At 37.7% G+C, this 20,132-nt stretch overlaps 1 protein-coding gene across 2 annotated transcripts in view; it reads right to left on the bottom strand.

Annotated features, from left to right (window-relative positions):
- The window catches only part of POLA1 (DNA polymerase alpha 1, catalytic subunit), a 310,086-nt gene that overhangs the window by 165,595 nt on the left and 124,359 nt on the right, over nucleotides 1–20,132 (bottom strand). Inside the window, exons 31-33 of one of the 2 annotated variants that reach the window (XM_038587111.1) lie at nucleotides 18,778–18,909; nucleotides 13,666–13,840; nucleotides 25–203 (exon numbers count right to left, since the gene is read on the bottom strand). In XM_038587111.1, coding sequence (XP_038443039.1) covers nucleotides 25–203; nucleotides 13,666–13,840; nucleotides 18,778–18,909 — 486 coding nt within the window. The remainder of the gene's footprint in view (nucleotides 1–24; nucleotides 204–13,665; nucleotides 13,841–18,777; nucleotides 18,910–20,132) is intronic. The other variant, XR_005386198.1, reaches the window with a different exon arrangement.

Genomic DNA, 20,132 nt, shown 5'->3' with positions numbered 1-20,132 from the left:
GAAAAGAAACAAAAAGAAACTAACCGAACCATCCAAGACACTATCGTATATATTTTCTGTTCCACATGTGGGGCATGGGCATTTGAATCTTTCACAGTCCCTGTATTTCTCCTCATCAGTGAGCTGTGCTGGGCCACCAAGTAGGGCATCATTCTCCTCATCCTTATGATAATGATGAACTCTAAATTGGGTGGGGTCGAGTCCTGTTAATGTTAAAGAAAAAACAAATCCACAAAGGTACAATTATTTGAATTTCCATATGTGATAAAGACCCCAAAGGAAAAAAAAAACCCTCACAAAGGAATAATTTTAAATTCATGCACACATATACACAACCATTTGAACTCAAGATAAAGGCTCACATCACATGGACAACTGACTTCTCTTTTTACAAAAGATCACTTTATTAAATAAAACAAGCCAGCTTCACTAACACAAAGCAGATATGCCCCCAGATGTTTGGGTTCAGAAGCAACTATTTCTATAGGATGGTTTTACAGTTCCAGTGAGAATCTCAAATGAATGTGCAATGTTATTAAGAAATCTCTTAAAATCAAAGTTTCACGATTAAAACTGAAAATAGAGAATAAAAATCCCATTAAAGAAAACAAGTCCAATGCTATTATAACTCCTTCAAGTGTAGATACAACTGCTAACCCTGATTTCAATGCAATGGTCGATTCCATCTTGGCTCAGTAGTTAACAGCATGTAGGGTGCAATCTAATTCAGTGGTTAAAATTCAGTAGCAGCATCCGAGAAAAACGCAACATGGTTTTTTGGTGTTCTGAATTCAGAAATTTAAAATATGTGCAAAAACAATGGATCTACAGATTCTATAGGCCAAAACATTCCCAACAATCTTGAAACAAAATATACCATCCATATTTCAATCAAAATAACACAAGAAATCAATCGATACATTGAGGTAGTTTATCCTATCTCATCTCCACAAACTATTTAAAGAAAAGAAACATTTTTAGGCTGGCCAATTTTATTTACTTTTGGTCAAAGCCTATCTGTCAAAATATACTATTTGGATTTACACTTAAAGGTAATTAATATACACGGTATCTTAAAATATGTTTCTGACATCATCTTTTAGCCATCCCTAAAAATTCTAGGCTCTAAGAACTCTAAGGAAAGCTATCATATTTATTTTAGCATAAAGGTAAATAAGCAATATAAAAGTCACTGAGCAAAAAATTCAAATACCAAGAATATGTGAAAACCGTTTTAATTCTATCAATAGCTGCATAGGTAGATAAACAGATGTATAGATGTATTCAGAACTCAGTGACAAGATCCTAAACTCTATTTGGTCAATTTTCAAGTGACACCTACACTTGAGGCTGAGTGACATGGTGAAAAGGTGCCAAACAAAGAATAAAAAGACAGAGACTATGAGTCACAATTTTCTCACCTACAAAATGGAGGTAGTGTCACTGACCAGGCACTTTTGAAGTTTAAATTAGACATAAGAGGACAAACCCCTTTCAGTGATACCCAGCATGTAATAAGCATGTAATAAATATTGTATGAATGAAAAAATAAAATAGTGGATGAACATAATTAAATCTAAATGATATTCACTCAAGATTACGCATTTGGAAAAATATATGGAACACATGTTCACACTACACAGCAAGTTAATAGCTGTTCTTTGTAGGAGTTGATCAAAATGAGAATTTCCTAATATGATCACACAACAAAAAAAAGTACACATTAAAAGCAATTTGAAAAAATATTCTTGTTTATTAGTGACATAATTTACTGTAGCCAAGGTAACTTGGCCCTGAGAGTCACTATACATTTTTATTTTACAAATTACCTAACCCCTAAGAGAGAGAGTAAATTCATGAAGAGTGTGGGAATATATACCATCCCATTTAAAGACAGGGTGGGGGGTGGGGGGAAGCCCGGGTGGCTCAGCGGTTTAGTGCCGACTTCAGCCCAGGGCATGATCCTCGAGTTCGGGGATCGAGTCCCACATCAGGCTCCCTGCATGGAGCCTGCTTCTTCCTCTGCCTGTGTCTCTGCCTCTCTCTCTGTGTCTCATGAATAAATAAATAAAATCTTTAAAAAATTTAATAATAAAGATGGGGGGGGCAGAGAAAATGAGTGAGAGAGGCCACATCTGTAAATGAAGCCATTTCTTTTCTGTACTGAGGGTAACTGTTACAAATTCCTGAAACTCTATTTGTGAATCCAACAGTATTCACAAAATGCCTTGCTTCATCAAGAACTATGAGAAAGAACTTCACTTTTTCTCTGACAGTATGATGATTCATCAATTTCTCAGGCCAATACTATTCAAAAAGTAAGGAAAAAGAAAAACAGTAGGCAAAGGTTTTCTCAACTGCAGACTTCTTCCACAATCCAAAAATCCAGGAACGAAACAACACTGGTTTTGCACATACCCACAAACAGCCAACCTATAACAAGGAAGCAACGAAAGCTCTCTAGGCTACCCTACCAGCCTCCACCTACTTAGTGTACCTGAAGTTTCATGGGAACCTGCCTAACAAGTAAGCCAAAAGAGGACAAGGGCCCTCTGACTACTTATGGGGAAATGCCCAACAAGGGTCCAAAAGTCATGAAAAAAAACCAGGCCTTATAAAATGTCTATTTTAATGTTCAATTCTACAAACAACCCTTATCTGCTCATGGCAATAATAAAGCCAAGTGGCATAGCTAATTACTTCAGATTTATTCCCATGCTGATTTTTTTTAAGAGAAGGGGTTTCATCTCAGCATTCTTGGTCATAGATCAATGTTAAATTTTAAAAATATAACAGGAGGGGACACTATAATTACTTTAAAATATTAGGTATCTAATGATTCTTGTCCAAGTTACTTAGATACAAAAATGTTATAAAAAAGTAATTTTCTTGGGAGCACAATTAGAAGTTCAACAGACAAATCACAGAGGGCTAACTTAAATCTTTTTATGAAAACATATAACATCATGTTAAAAAATAAGGATCACTGCTGCTGGAATCTTTCTTTTAAAGGTCAAAAACTAGGCTTAAACAAGCCCCAAACATACTCTATTCCATTACGTAGGAATTAGTGTTTCCAAATCCTCATGGAATTGGCAACAAGCAGCTTATTTTAAAGTTTTGGGAGACTTAAAAGTTTTACTGCTTATACCATAACTCATTAAGGTCTAGTGAAACAGGAAAAAAGTATCTGGTGCTGCCACCTAGAGGTAGATTCTAAATTTTTAAATGTGCAAAATAGAGCTGCTACATGGAACTGCAATTTTAATTACTGTCCCTCTAAAATTAAACACTTTTGTTGGAAAAAACATTAAAGCAAAATCTTTATGATCAAAGGTGTCATATATACACCTACATTAAACTGTTCACCATACAGTAAGTAATCACATTACTTTGAAGAAGAGACACAAAACTGAATTCCAACTTCTGTATCTCTTCTACTAAGAGCTTTCTCTGAACAACTGGCTTAAAGAAACAAACTTTATGCCCTATTTGAGTAAAGGAACTTCCACTTTTATTAGCCTAGCTTTTGACAGGTAACTTCAATCATTTGATCCAGTACAGAATAAAGCAAAGAATAGCCTACTTGGGTCTCACACTAGTTATCTGGGCAAAGAGCAGCTGTGGTTCTCCCTGCAATAAGCAGGAATGATGTGTGCTTTAATTCAATCTTGTGACTTGTAGTAATAGAGTCATATCATGTTGGAGGGGGCTTGGGAGTGGGATGGGGAGGACAGAGGGAAAATGAAATGAAATTAAAATACTGTCATTTATAATTAGAAAATTTATAGGATCTCACATTTTGGCAACAAGATCAAAGCTCTAATGTTTCAGAAAGTATTTATAGAAAGTAATATCATAGGCATTGGAGTGGATGAGTTCAGCAGTGCTGTTTTTTACTTAAGATCACCAGATTCTTATAACACACACACACCTCCAATGTGACATGTAGCACAAAATTAATTTTTGTACCAGGTACTTTCTAAACATTGTAAGCTATACCAGTTTTTAGAATGTTCACTTGCCCCCATTCCCAAGGATTATTTAAACTGTTCTGAATTTAAGGCATTCAGTTGAGAGGCTGATGCATTGGACCAAGTAATTTTCTTCCTTCAAAAGACAAGATCTTTATTAGTGCAAATGCAAATAACTACGGTAAGACTAATTATATACAACTGTACAAGTGAGGAAGTAGGAAAAATCCATATGAATGAAACTCCAAATGAGCAAAGAGAGAAACTGATATCCCCAAGAAGTTACTTATAATAATTACTTAAGCTACTAGTAATAGAATCTTATTATGAAATTGTTTTCTAAAAATTTCTTTTAGGAAATGAATCATTTATCTTTTGCAGGAATCCAGGCTTTCATGTGTCTGGATTTCTTAGAGAACAACAGACAAACTGTTTAGTATGATTAAGAGAAAAATGCTTAATGAATTGTTAAAAGGTGAATGCCACATCCATAAAAAGCGGTGTACAAGAATTTTCATAGCAGTTTTATTCATAATAACCAGAAATTGGAAACAATCCAGACGACCATCAACAGGAGAATGAAAAAATAAACTGGTATGATCTACCATGGAGTACTACTCAGCAATGAAAAAGAATGAGCATTGATAAATGCCACAAGATGGATAAATCTCACAAGTGCTATGCTAAGTGAAAAAAAGCTGAACACAAAAAAGTATACACTGTAGAAAATTACTTATATAAAATTCTACACTAGGCAGAATTAACTTATGGTCAGAGAAATCAGATGAGTGATTTCTTTTGTGAGAGGGATATTGAATGGAAAGGAAAAGAAGGGAACATTTTGGGTTGATAGAAAAGTTTTGTGATTTGATAAACAGAATGTACGATACTCTTAAGATAGTAGCATTTTGTTTTAAGTTACACTTGAAAAAAAGCATGCTAAATAGAAGATGTTTATGACATATATTACCAAGGACACATACTTAGAATGTATAAGGTATGCTTGCAAATCAGTTAAGAAAAAGACAACTCAATAGAAAAGTATATGAAGACCTCACCAGGCACCCCACAAAAGGAGATCCTCAAATGGTCAATAAGGATGTGAACAGGGGCTCAACTTCATTTGTCATCAAAGAAATGTAAATTAAAATCACAATGTTATACCGCCACATTAAACGAAGAAAACACAAAACATTAAGTGCTGATGAGAACGTGGAGCGCTTATACACTGATAGTATGGAGTATAAATCAGTCGAACCACTTTGGAAAATTAGTAGTACTAAAGCTGAACATACATGTCCCCCGGGGCCCTGGCAATTCTCCTAAGTATATATCCAACAGAAATAATGCAACTGTTCAAGAGAAGGAATGTGCAAGAATGCTCAGAATAGCACTATTCCTAATCATCCAATTGTGGAAACAACCCATAGGTGCACCTACACTAGATAGTCATCAAGTGTGGTATGTTGGTACAGTGAAATACCATACATAAAGGAAGTACAACCACATGAATAAAAATCTAACAAACAGAATACAAATGAAAGTAGCCACACACAAAGAGCAAAGACAATTTATGTCATGTCCAAAAATAAGAAAACCTCATCATTGATGTAAGGAATTAGAATTTTAATTTTCTGGGGAGAGTAGAGGATAGTTTCTAGGAGGCGGCATGAGGGGGGTTATGGGGATGTAATAATACAGGTTTCTTGAGCTCAGGGATGACTACAATGGTGTGTGTTTACTTTGTAAAAATTCATCAAGATGTTCTGTTAGGTTTTGTGTGCTTTTCCGAAAGTATACTACCAGAAAGTTCAGGTTGAAAACCGTGAGAAAATGAGTACTAAATATTTATGATATACCTGTGAGTTTGTGTCCAAATGTGTTTGATTTTAACCAGACATTAAGTACCTCCTCAGAGATGTGCACACCATCACCCAGGAAGCAGTAATAGCAAAAACTAAAAGAAACTGAATTAAATATGGTCTTTAGTTCTAATTACCACTTTACAGAAAATACAGGAGACAGAGGAACATGTTAAAAGATACCAGGATGATGCAACTGGTAAACCCCAGAATAAGGGAAATTGTATAGGACACCTCCCCCATCACCCCGCCCACCAAGTTTCTTAACAAGTAAATCAGAAGGATGAATTTTAAAAAGGAAATTAACTATCATATGGCCCCTGATTAGATTCCAATTCAAACAGGGAGTTTTTTTTTTTTTAAATAGGGAGCTTTTAAAAAGAAGCGCACCCTTAATATAATCAGGGAATGAGAATGCTTATTAGATATTTGATGAAATGAAGCAATTGTGGGGCTTTTTAAAAAAAAGATTTTATTTATTTATTCATGAGAGACACACAGAGAGGCAGAGGGAGAAGCAGGCTCCATACAGGGAGCCCAATGAGGGACTTGATCCCGGACCTGTGGATCATGCCCTGAGCCAAAGGCAGATGCTCAACCACTGAGCCACCCAGGCATCCCTGGGCTTTTTTTTTTTTTTACACTAGTGATAGTACTATTGTAGTTATGCTAGAAAGGGGGAATCCTTGTCTTTTAGAAATGTAAAATGCATTATTTACAGGTAAAATTATATGGCATCTAGTATTTACTTCAAAAAAATTGGAGCAGGTGGAAAGAGGAATAAGATTGTCCACAGCTGCAGACTGCTGAAGCTGGGTCATGAGCACCTGAGGACTTCTTATGTAATTCTCTCTACTACTGAACACATTTTGAAGTTTCCATAAAAAACATTTTAAGAATACTGTGGATCTAATTTCAAGATACACAACTGACCATACAAGTGGCAGACACCTGCCTTTCATAGCAACAGTAAATCTCTCCATAACACAAAGGAAAACTTCCGAGTATTTAAAAAAAAATAATAGCCAAGCCTTTGGGTTAAATAAACTCCCAAGATTCTAACTGTCCTGCAGAAGGTAACTTCCAAAATCTTGACAGGAAAAAAAATCCTGATGTGCAGCACCCTCATTACCTCACACAAACATTTTAATGCCCTTGATGATAGCTTTAAATGTGAATTTTAACTTAATGAAATATGTACCTTTGGGCAGGAAAAAACTTTGGGAGTATTTTCGTTCCTATTTTTAAACCTGAGAAGATGGTAAGTGTGTGCTAAAAAAAAAATGCTTGGAAAATAAAATAGCACAAAATAAGAGAACAAGGATTGTTGCTCCTATAACAAAGTTCTCTTCTCCACAGCTATGTTGATAAGTATGAGTGGGGGGAGATAGGAGCCAGGCTGGAGGTACCAAGAAACTGCTTTCTATAAGTTAGTAGTTGTTTAAGCATGTTTTCTTCTAATTTTGTAAAAACTATCTTATTTTTAATGAGAATATTACTTCTTCAAGAAGGAAGCTATAATTTACCACCTTCACCCTTTCCAGGCTTATTCATATGTATTTGATATAGTTTTAATGTGTATAGTGCTGTGTTCAGCTGTTTTCAGCTATTACATCTTACCCATTTTTCTATAGGCTACACAATGTTGGTAAGTGCAATTTTGGTATACTTAATTAAAATGATGCATCTTTTTAAAAACCTTGATCTATAGTTACTACTACTGCACTGTATACTTGAAGATTGCTGAGAAAAAAAGAAAGTTGCGGAGAGTACACCTTAAGCATTCTTACCACATTGAAGAGTTAACTATGGAAACTGCATGAGGTGATGGATATGTTAATGCTCTTGATCTTGGTAATCACTCTACAATGTGTATGTATATAAAATCATCACTTTGTACATTTTGAATATATTTAATTATATTTGTCAATTATTCCTCAAAAAAGTTAAGAAATGTTTTAATTGATCTAACTTATAAATGAAATTCCCATTTTCCCCTGGAAATTCTTATGGCAAAAAGCCAGGAGAATACTAGTGCTAGTGATTATCCTAAACATGCCCCAGTTTGGCTCCAAGTTCCCAGGGGTCTTAGCCTGACTTAGGTGAGCAGTGTCACTGCAGGCCTTCGTGTGTCATGTAGAGTGGCTGAGATGGCATGGGTCACTGCCATGGAGATGGGGGCCCCTGCCATTCAGCAACAGGCTGGAAGAACTAATGAGAGGTGAGAAAAGGCAAGTATTCCCAAGTCCACACTGGCCTCTCTCTCCAAAGCGCATTCCCATAATGCCTCAACTGCCAACACTTTTCATCAACTCTTCCCCGGTGGCCCCAGCTACAAGTCGTCTCTGCTTCCCCTGAGTGTCTGAAATCCTTTATTTTACATCTTTTGGGACATGCACTGTGCTATCCACTAGACTTCCCTGGACAGTGAAATTAACTAAATGGACTGCGCTATAATTTGAGTAAAGGTGCCATGGCTTACTCATCTTCATCTCCTTCACTGTACCGATTATGATGCTGAGCACAGCAGGTCTTCAACATTAATCTACTCAGTGAATGCAAAAGTAGGCTGGGAGCATGATCCATCTGATGATGTGATGGAATGGTGCTCCATCCTGGAAGAGATGGTTCTTATCAGCTGACAAGATAATATCCTATTTTGCATCTGGTATGATCTTACTTTTAAAATTTTATTAATTATGGTATAGAAAATATTTAAGGTTTGCAAATGATGGTCATGTATGTATATTCTTCTAAGAGCTTAATTCTAAAAAAGGCGAGAGTCTTAGATCAACAAAGACTGCGCTGGTGGCATACCCTATTCCCAACCACCTATACAACTTATTCTGCTCCCCCTGCACCACCATCTTTTGGAGGTCTATCTCTCTGGGCCGGTCAAAGGCACACCCAACATTGCTTGGCCTGCACTTATTTCTTGGATATTACAGGACCCTACTGACAAAAAATACATTCTGTAACCTGTATGGTATAGGGCCAATTTTTAAAAAGGGAATTTTTACTTTGCAATTCAATCCAGGAAGACACTGGATTAACTGTGTTATCTTGTTTTAAGCACCATTTTCAGAGATTAAATTATAAATTCTCACATTCTTCAAATATCAGTAGTTTTCTCAGGATCAATGAGAAAACTGCCCAGATAGCCAAATGCCTGCAATTTTACCACTGATCATGAAGAAATGTACTTGACAGCTATTATATAAATCACTGGTCATTGGAGGAAAGATACTACATAATTCTAAGTACTATTATGCATGAAATAAAAATTTATTAAAAGATGAAATTCCAGGATGAACTTTAGACTATTCTTATCACTAGCCTGTTTTTCCAGGTACAGAAGACTACTTGGATGTTGAAGCATACTGTGAATATTTCCTCCACAGACTATAAAGAGCTTTCACTAGAACAAGAGAGGGAAAAAACCTACGGTCTGGAGAACAAAAGCTAAGAGTTCCAAGTTTTAGTGGCCATGTTTCCCATTGGGCTATTGTGTAAGAAGAGTAATACTGTATTTTTTTTTCCATTCACAGATGGAAAAGAGTAAAATTTTGCTTTATTTAAGCCCGACAGCAATAATCTTACATGGGTTTCAGAAAAATGATACACATTTTACTGTGGGATAATGAGGACCATTAGTTATTAGAGAGAACAAATTATTCTCTTTCAATTCAACACACTTATTCATTCACTCATTTAATAGACCATCCTCTCTCCTTTTCACTAAAATGGCCTTCCCATACAGAACACCTGGCCATGAAACATGCCACCAGACAGACTTCAGGAGGTGTCAGGGAGAAATAGAGAATTTCCAAAGTGAAGCCACAGGATAAAACCAACACTTGATGCTTGCCTTTCATTTCAAGGAAAGCAATATAAAAGCAACAGAAAAAGAAAAAAGTAGTTGAAAAATATACTTGCTCTCCACAAAAGAGTCTTAAAAATAAAAAATCATGAACTTAATAATTTTCCTAAATGAAATTATGCCATTATTCCTGATTTCTTTGTACTAACTAAAAGGACAAAGTATCAAACTTCACTGAAGTTTCAACACTGTAATACATTTCATTAATCAAAGATAAAAACTACATTAAAAGCAAGAGAATTATTTTATGTCTGTGATTAGGCAGTTGGAGGGCTTGTATTTTACGTATACATTTGTACACTTCAACTTATTTAACAGTGTCAGTTCACTAACTGCAGTTTTTTTATATAAAGAAAACAGATTTAGAATTTTAAAAACAAATTACAGTAATTTTATGCCTACAGCTTGCACCTCTTAGAAACCATGCACCCCCAACACTCCCCTTACTTTCCCACCTCCTCCCTCCTCCTCTCTAAAACCACAGGCTAAGTGAGAACTGGTAACATGGGCCACAAATCCTCTAGTGAAGAACAGCCACCCTGGTTTTTCACTTGAGGTGGAGGAATAAAGGATGCAGATCAAAATGTGGCTCCCGCTTAGGGCAGGGAGCAAATGCCTGCAAAGAGCTGTCTGGAGACCTTCCATGTTTTCTGCAGATCTTTATGGTAACTGGCATTTGCTGTCCTGCAAGTCACTAATCTGGACTGCCTATGGGAAAACAGGGAGAGATAAAGGACTAAAAGATTTCTCACTAATGCAGGTAGATAGGTGGATGCTGCTGGTGACAGCAGGTATATCAGGAGCAGAGGAGGAGGAGGACACAGGGAAGACAATCCCACAAGTCCTCAGTATAAGAACTACTGTCAAGTGACAAGAGATAAAAATCAGACAGAGAAGCTAAGAAGGGGTGTAGCAGCAAGTCCTTAAGAGCAGAGGACACAGACCCTTCCAGGAGCTCTGAATGGCTACCTGGCACCAAGAGCTTGCACGTCAGGGGGTAGGACAGACGGGGACTTGGTGGGACTGTGCATAACCATGGAGGGCTCCTGTTCTGGACTGAGACTGGTCAGTAATGATGTGAACCCTCTGAAGATGGGACCCATGAGACTACCACCTTTGAAAATAATTTGTGAAAACTGGATTTATAAGGCAGCTGCAATTAGAATAAGATTTGTCTCTAAGCAAGTCAAAATTTGCCACTGTTTAATTTAGAATTATCTTAAATATGACCCCAGAATTAACAAAATCAGCCTAGTCCCCTCTGGGACCAGTGTTGATATACCTGAGCAGTCATGAGGCTGCCCATTGGGCAGGCTCCACCATCCTTCACTTGACAGCTCTCTGGCTCTGCTTCTATCTTTTACATGTCACTCATGAGGGGGCACTGGGCCACCGGGAAATTTAAAACCAAGGAAGTAAAGGGTAGCAGTTAGCTTCTAGGTCAGGTTCTTGGTGATACAAACAGAAATGGGAAATCAACTATTTAAAAAATGGTTCCACTCAGGGGTGTTTGGTGCATAAGTTGTGTGTGTGGGGGGGCTATTAGTCCACAGGTATGGGATGCAGTGAGGGAGAAAAGGGAACATAAAGAAGATGAAGCTCCTGTGACTTCACACTCATACCTGCTTGGGAAATTCTGTTATAGCCTCTCAGAGCTAAGAACAGGCAGTAGGGTGTATAGCACAGTGGTTAAAAGCACAAGCTCTGGAATCACAGAGAGCCAGTTCCCAGCTAACTGCAGTCAGCCACTTAACGAACTATGCGCCAAGGTCAAGTTAGTTACCTCTAAGCCTCGGCTTCCTTCTCTGGAAAACGAAGCCAAAACAACATACCCTTATGAGGTTGTTGTGAAGATTAAATCAGATAACATATGCAGAGTACTTACTACAATATTCGACAGAGTAAGCACCCAAAGCAGGGGAGAAAAAAAGAAGGAAGCTAAAAACTACTGAGCACTTATACTCCTCTCCTCCCAGCTGAGGATTTATAAACATCATCAAATACAACTCAACTTTGAGAACACATTGTATGACAATTTGGGGAGCAGATTTTATCTTCCTAATTATGTTTTGCTTTGGCAAAATGAGTTTTTCAAATTTGTCAAAAATGAGTTTCCACTTCCAGAGCAGACACTGGTGGGGTAGTGGAGTCAGGGCCGCCAGGCAGGAGCTCGGAAAAATACTCGCCAAGGGCAGGATGACAAACATGTCACTTCCTCATTTATCTGTCCAATCCCACTCTACACATGCAGAGTGAGCACTATGTACAAATCTTTTTTTCCTTTCCAAATTTTTATTTAAATTCTGCTTAGTTGATATATAGTGTGATATTGGTTTCAGGAGTAGAATTCAGTGATTCCTCACTTAACATATAACAGCCAGGGCTCATCCCAACAAGTGCCTCCTGAATAAGATCACCCATCTCCTCATTCCTCACCCCATTAAACCTGTCATCTATCATTAAGAGTTTCTTATGATTTGTTTCCCTCTTTTTTTCCTCCCCTTCTCATATGTTCATCTGTTTTGTTTCTTAAATTCCACATACAAGTAGAATCATATGGTATTTATCTTTCTCTCTGACTAATTTCGCTTAGCATAATACATTCTGGCTCCATCCTCATCATTGCAAATGGCAAGTTTATTCTTTTTGAAAAACTATGTACAAATCTTATGGATTGGAGGAGCATGGACACATGTATGCAGAAGCCTGGCAAGAGAGTGGGATGTGGCTGCTAACAATGCACACTGAGTACTCTCTCTGCTCCAGGCCTGTGCAGAGCATAGCACGTGCATCATTCTATTGCTCTCTGAGAGCAACTACAGTTTACGGTTCCAGAAACCAAGGCTTAGATCAAGGTTTAGAGGCTTGCAAAAGCCACAGAGCTGGTGAACAGCAGAACTAGCATGTAAGCCCAGGTGCCTATGATGTTAAAAGCCCATGCCTTAAGCCAGACATTTCAATAAGAAGAGGGGGAGGATTTTCCATGAGGCCAGGACAGAATGAGCAACGCCATATTTAGGGGACCCTAAATATACTGATTAAGAAAGAAAGCTAGAAATATAGGTTGGAGCTCCAAAGTTAGAGTCTACAACTGCCAGACTGAAAGACTGTGAGATGTCAGTGGCATCTGGACTTCACTTATAGATAGTGAGGCACCATCTAAGGACTTTATTAGGCAGTATTCTAAAAATATTCATCTTCACATACAATGCAATAGAGAGCAGACATCTTAAATCAATGTAACTCTTTACTTGCTGGTCATCTAGAAATGAATTCAGAGCAAGTAATGAAAACATTTCTAAGTACAAAACAACGATCTGGTACCACAGCAAAAAGTTAAAAAATGCTGAGGTTTTAGGGTTGACCAGCACCTCCTGTGATGATGAGAAATTAGGAATCAGCTAACTCTTGGAAGGTAACAACATGTCTAGTTTCCAAAGAATTTAAAATAAAGTGAGAGCAGGATACTCACAGGAAATTAATACTAAAAATTAAACTTTTTAATGCTAAAAAAGCCATGTATTCTCACTTTACACAAAATACATTTAGAGACAGAGACAAGATAAACTGACCAGCACAATACCATCAATCACCTTATTCATGAAAGTTCACCAATTAAAGCTACAACAGTGTAAGCTGAGGCACTGTAAGTGTGCCTAAAATCTCTTCATTCCTTCTCCTGCCCTCCCTCTCTTACTTTGGCATTTAGGGACTGAGCACCTACTATGGAGCAGGCATGTGGCTATAGAGGTAGCAAATGTATAGGATCCATAGTCTATGGAGAGAGAGAGAGAGACATTAACCAACCAACCACAAAAATAATGCCCACCTATAAATAAGGAAGTGTTCAGTACACAGCATACCTATGAACAAGGCTCATGATAGGTGAGGGAGGACTGCAGGTGCCGGTAGAGCTGGATAAGAGGCTATGTGATCTGGGGACACTTACCTAACCATGTTGCAATCAGGACAGCATCAATTCCATCTATTGGCTCACAGATCCGAGCCACGACTGGGTGGATCTGCTGAGCCAGGTAGTACTGGGTGTCAATGGTTAAATTGTCCTGTTTCTGTAGCTGCTCAGGTGCATAGGCCCTCTGACTCGCAGTGAGGTTTGACCCATCCTACAAAAGGACATGGCACAGGTAAAGTTGTAGGAAATTCAGTCACATATACATGCTTGGCCAAAAAGAGGGACCATAATTCAAATTTTATATATTCAATTCCAAATATCAAGAAGTCTTTTTGACCTGTTGGTGAACATGTCATATGTATCTAAGCGTAGGAAGATCAAGGAAAACATGTCACCCACTGTCCAAGAATGTAAATCCAGCATGTGTTGTGTTCTATTTTTTGTTGAAACCTGAAACCAACAAGATGGCATGACTAGATTAAATAATTCCACCTGCCATATCACAGAAGCACTGAGAAGACTTGCTAACTATTAGTCTAGTCAGGAAGGCCTTTTAGAAGTGATGAGAAAAAAACATGTGTGGTCCTTTTATTATGTTAATGCAATCCGTTCATGCAAGAATTCTAGTTGTAATCTCATCTTAAAGGCCCCCAGGGGTAATATTTTCTATGAGAGCTTTATGTATCCAGAAGCAAATGAGCAAGGGGAAAAAAAGGGGATATGAAACCCACATAGTAACTTACATAAAAGATATAATAGGAGTAAAATTAATGAGCTAGCTTGGTGGAGTGGCAATACTCTAGAAGCAAAATATTTGGCCACTGGAATGACAGGCATGCCATTTTGCACCGTTTACATGGCTCTCCCGAAGGAAAAAAAGATGGGTCAGAGAGTATCTTTTCAAAGATGTCCTCTCAATAAAAATAAAAGTTGTGGAGTTCTATATAATTGGTCCATATACAGCCCTGTAGGTGAGGTCATTATAATCTTTGAATCAAAAAAAGTCATCACATTACTGGATCAACAACTGAAACTCACTCCACTCTTCCTCTTTTCTACAACAGAATTTCATATTCAGACTAGTCAATTTTAACTATTCACAGTGCTAAGTTGCTCTGTTAAATAGGTAACGTGAACCCTTTCATTCCTGCTACAATCAGCCCCTTCTCAGCTTAGCGTCCAGCCCTTGCTCACCACTGTCTTCACCAGACTGGAGGCAGGGGCCTCTTACTCTGGCAAGGCTCTTGATGGAAGCAAATTGAGATGTTTATCAACTAGGTCCCACGGAGTCTATGATATAATGAAATACTAAGAAAGCAAACCTCAGATTAAAAGACTTTGAAAATAATTTTTTTCCAGGAGTTCACAACACGGTAAAAATTTAGGCAGAATTCATCCACTTTAATTGTTGTCCTTTGCGAAGTCCAAATTATTAGGTGAAGAGTAAGAAGGCAGTCAATGACAGAAAGAGTGGGAAAAATCCTTGGGCATGTCTTCCTGCACCACAACTATATTCAGACTGACTTCATTAACTAATACCTAAAACCTGATCAATTTAAAAAATTGTATTTTTTTTTTTAAACGGTCTGCTCTGGGGCAGCCCAGGTGGCTCAGCGATTTAGCGCCACCTTGGTTGGGCCCAGGGCCTGATCCTAGAGACCAGGGATCGAGTCCCACATCAGGCACCCTTCATGGAACCTGCTTCTCCCTCTGCCATTCTCTCTGTCTCTCATGAATAAATAAATGAAATCTTAAAAAAAAAACCGGTCTGTCCTTAAGATTATAGCAATACTGAGAGACACCTGGGTGGCTCAGTCAGTTAAGTGTCCGAATTTTGATTTCAGCTCAGGTCATGATCTCAGGATCAGGGGATGGAGCCCTACGTTGGGGTCTGCACTGGGTATACAGTCCGCTTAAGATTTTCTCTCTGCCTCTCCTCACCCACCATCTTAAAAAAATTATACAGCACTTTGAGTTTACCATTTTTTAATGGTGAATAAAAATCTAATTTATACAGGGTCACCCAGGTAGCTCAGTCAGGTAAGTTTCTGCCTTTGGCTCAAGTCATGATCTCAGAGTTCTTGGATAGGGCCCTACATAGGGCTCCCTGCTCAGCAGGGAGTCAGCTTCTCTCTCCCTCTGCCCCTGCCCCCACCCCATGCTTGCTCGCTAGCTCTCTCTTTTAAAGATTTTATTTACTTATTCATGAGAAACACAGAGAGAGAAGCAGGCTCCATGCAGGGAGCCCTCCATGCAGGGCTGAAGGCAGCGCTAAAGCACTGAGTCACCCAGGCTGCCCACTAACTCTCTATTAAATAAATAAAATCTTTTAACAAAATTATCCTCAGTTAAAAAATTTTTATTTTAAATAACCACATGAAAGACCAATTTTAACACTGACCCAAACACATTTCTTATTGTATTTAAAAAAATTTGAGCCCAAACATGACTAAATTCCAAAGAATTGGTAAGACGGGTTTTGCTGTGTTGTGTTGGAAAAACATTCAGGCTGTGACATAAGATACATCACTCACAGACATAATTCTCAAACCTAGCAAGATCCCACAGTATGTGCAATAACGCACCACATACACCTTTAAAATCAGACTAAGAAGTAATGTTGGTCTTCCTTGAAGTGCCTATGTAGTAATTTGTGAACTTCACAAAGTACATGCTTCACAGAGACAACTAGGTACAGTCAATTCATTCAAAATTATGTAATCATCTTTAGTAGAAAACTAATGGAAAAAAGTTAAATGGGTGACAAATGGGTCCCTTAAAACAATTACATTAAAGGCATGCCGTATGGAAATTGTTTTTTTTTTAAGATTTTATTTATTTATTCATGAGAGACACAGAGAGAGGGAGAAAGAGAGAGAGGCAGAGACACAGGCAGAGGGAGAAGCTGGCTCCATACAGGGAGCCTGATACGGGACTCGATCCCAGGACTCCAGGATTACACACTGGGCCGAAGGCAGTAGCACTAAACCACTGAGCCACCCAGGGATCCCCTAGAAATTATGTCTAATGAAAGTTAAATAATTAAGGATTGAGAACTTATCAAGTAGAAGTTGATTTACAATTTCAGCAAATAATTCATATAGGTTTTACAAGTCAATGAACTACAATATAAATCAGACACCAAAAACATTACTACTCTCTAAACTCATCTGAATTTAGTCAGAGTAAATTATCAGTAGAGTACTACAGACTAAATATAAATTTCAAACAAAACAGAACATATCTAGGAGACAGACTATCATGGAGGGCACCTTTGCTTAGAGCAGCATAGTTCTCTTCAAAATTTATCATCATACATTTTCAAAAAGATATTCTAAAAATACGGTTAAGAAACAGAATAATTTGAATGCTTAAAAAAGCAGGAGAGGTTGGCAGCTTTGGCTCACAAAGATGCTCAAAGTGGGCCTGACCCACTGCTAGAGGACAGAGGCCAATTAAAGTCCTACAGCTTTTCTTGGGATACAATGAGAAGCAAAAATAAAAAGAAACACGAACTGTGGTCTTAATAAGCAAGAAAGTTAAGGCCCAGTACCAGTGGATGGGGAAAATGTTGAAAATACATCAAACGGGATTTATTGTACTACATCAGCATTTTTAAGCTTTTCTAGCTCAGTAAGACCTGGGAAAAAGAAATCCTAAGACCTAATATCTAGACATCAAGGAACATAACCTTGACTTTTAGATATATTGATCATACTACCATACATCTCTAGTCCAGATTAAGCCAAAACATAACTTGACTGAATTTCATTATTAGATACTATTTTACAGAACCTATATAATTTTTCAAAGCTATATTGCCATCTGCTCCTGTCATTAATAATCCAAGAGCTTTTCCATGTATGTGAAGTCATAAGTGAAAAAAAAACTAGCCTATTTACCAAAATCTTTATTTGCATAATATGAAAATTGTTTTTTTGAGATGAGACTTGTCAGAGGCAATATGCAAAGCACATTAAGGACTTGAGCGAGTCAGACATTTATGGAAATATTTTCCTGCAGGAATTGGCTTTCTGTAACAGTTCTTAATCAAGAGTAACCCTAGGAGGGAGACGGAGTCAAGTGCTGATTCCTGTCCATGTACTTAAATCATTTGTTATGTACATCATCCACAGTACCAAGCAGATATTAGCAGATAATTTTTAAATTCTGAAAAGACTCTATGACTTAAAAACACACTGATTGTAGTTTGACAAAGATCAATCATAATACAGTGAAATTTAAGGCTAATTTATTTTTTTTTACTGTAACAACAAAATGCAGTAATTGATGAATTAAAAGAAAGTCTTACAACACTGATGAATTAGGCCTTTTGGTAAGTATACCAAACCATGGTAATTTTAAAGAATTTAGGTAGAGGCTGTGACTTTTTTTTTCCAGTAGGAAGAGATGAGACCTCTCCTTTGTTCCAATTGGAGTTAAGTACTTTGAAAGGAACAAACTACTCTTGTGTCCTACCCTCTGTCCTCATCCATGTCAGAGGCATGCTACTCTCCAAAGAAACTGGTCAGTGGTTTCAATCTGTGTTCCAAAAGGGTAGAGGTTCCTCAGAGGTGCCACATGGAAGAGGGACAAGGCACAGAGGTAGGTTCTAGGCCCTCTCTGCTCAAAATAAAAAAACCTAAACACACTGGTTAGATAATCCGTGTTTTCTTCCAAAGGTACGTTTTTGGGGTCTTGCAACTTTCTCCATATTATCAAGCACTTCATATTTTTTGCAAGTAACTATGTGAACATAAGCTAGAGAAAAATGGATTTAACCTTACAATATTAATACTGGAATCTGTGGCAAAAGGAATGATAATGGATGACTGCTGGACATATTACCAAACTTACATAGATTTTCACTGAAGTTAATTGAGGGTTGACACAGCACCTACTGTTATGCATCTGTCTCACCAAAACAATTTCAGTGAACCAAAACACTGGTCTTAAAGGTTTTATGAAAATTGTAATAATAATTACATACTTCTGACTAATGCTTCAAACGTTGTAAAACCTACCAGACTAACCCATCTCTTTACAGCATCAATTATTTGGAAGACCACTAAATTAAGACACTGTGGTGGTCTGGGTTTTACTTTGGTTTATGGGGTCTGGGAGTCTTATTGATTACAACAGTTTTACCTGACAGATGACATATGACACAGTATCTCCAGCTTTCATTTTTCTGCCTCCTTGAGAATTCATCCAGAGGGCAACATGTACATGAGGTAGACTTTTTTTATCAGGGTAATCCTGGGGATCCTTTGTCAATGCCTAAAAGAGAAAAAAGAGGAAACAAAAAGCTCCAAACTTTAAAATAAAACCATTCTCACACAGATATACACTAACCACATTTTTCCTAGAATCCTATCTGCCATATTAACATAAAAAGGACAGAAACTGTAAGTAGAAAACAGTGCCACAGTCTTTAGACATTCCATCCTTAAGGCTCCTCCCTCCTTCATTTAGTAACTAATATAACCAGATGCAACTCTGGCAAAAAAAAAAAGAAATAGGAGTTTATGGGCCATGGCACATAATACTTGCATATAATAAGTTAAGACTATAAATTCAGCTTTCTATGAAGTCTTTCAAGTTTCTCTTAATGTCCGCAATTCCCTCACTGAATTAAGTAGTTGGTAAGGACTGATGGAGATTGGCTACTCTGACTTAATGATCTGTTTCTCAAAGGCTTCTCTAGCCTAAATAAATCTCCAAGGTACCAGAAATCGGTGGATTTATTCACAATATCAGTTTAAACTCTACAAAGGCAGAATGAATGAGTTTCTAACAGAAAATAAGCCCCATGAGAGTAGGAGCACATCAGCCTCACTTGCAGCTGCATTTAGTGCTCAAAATGATTCTTGGCATACAGTAGCACCAAATGTTGCAGAATTATTTTGCTCAGTCTGCAATAATTCACTAAGTTCAAGCACTGTAAAATACTCTGAGATGAATAAGACAGTCACTGGTCCTAAGTCATTTGCTATTAGATGATTCCTCATTCTGCAAATAAAATCTCTAAAATAAGCCACATGTGCCATAAGGGAGATGTGAACAGTGTTAGGGAGAGTTTAGAGAGGCAAGGATCACTTCTATCTGAGAGCAGGAATCACAGGAGAAAAAAACTTGAGCTGGCACGGGAAGAAAAATAGGATTTTAAGAAAAAGTGACAGGAGCAAGAACATTCTAGGCAGAGATGAAAGCAAAAGTTAAAAGCAAGAGGTAACACAAAATACAGTTCATTGGACTGGAACTCGGTATGCACAAAGGGTAGGAGGGAGATATCTAGCTCTCTGGTGGGTTTCAAAAGACAAGAAGGGCAGGGAACAGAGTGCCACGTGACTAGATCACCTAAATGTGGTCTGCAGACCCCTGGGGAGTCTGGATATCCTTTTCAGGAAGTCAAGAGTTCAAAATTATCTTCCTAACAATACTGTTTGCACTGGTGATACAGAAGCAATGGTAGGTAAAGGTTCTGATGCCTTATAAACATT

This window comes from Canis lupus, chromosome X (genome assembly GCF_011100685.1).
Source record: "Canis lupus familiaris isolate Mischka breed German Shepherd chromosome X, alternate assembly UU_Cfam_GSD_1.0, whole genome shotgun sequence".
Taxonomy (NCBI): domain Eukaryota; kingdom Metazoa; phylum Chordata; class Mammalia; order Carnivora; family Canidae; genus Canis; species Canis lupus.
The sequence above is the reverse complement of the archived record's forward strand: the minus strand, read 5'-3'. Positions and strand labels throughout refer to the sequence as shown.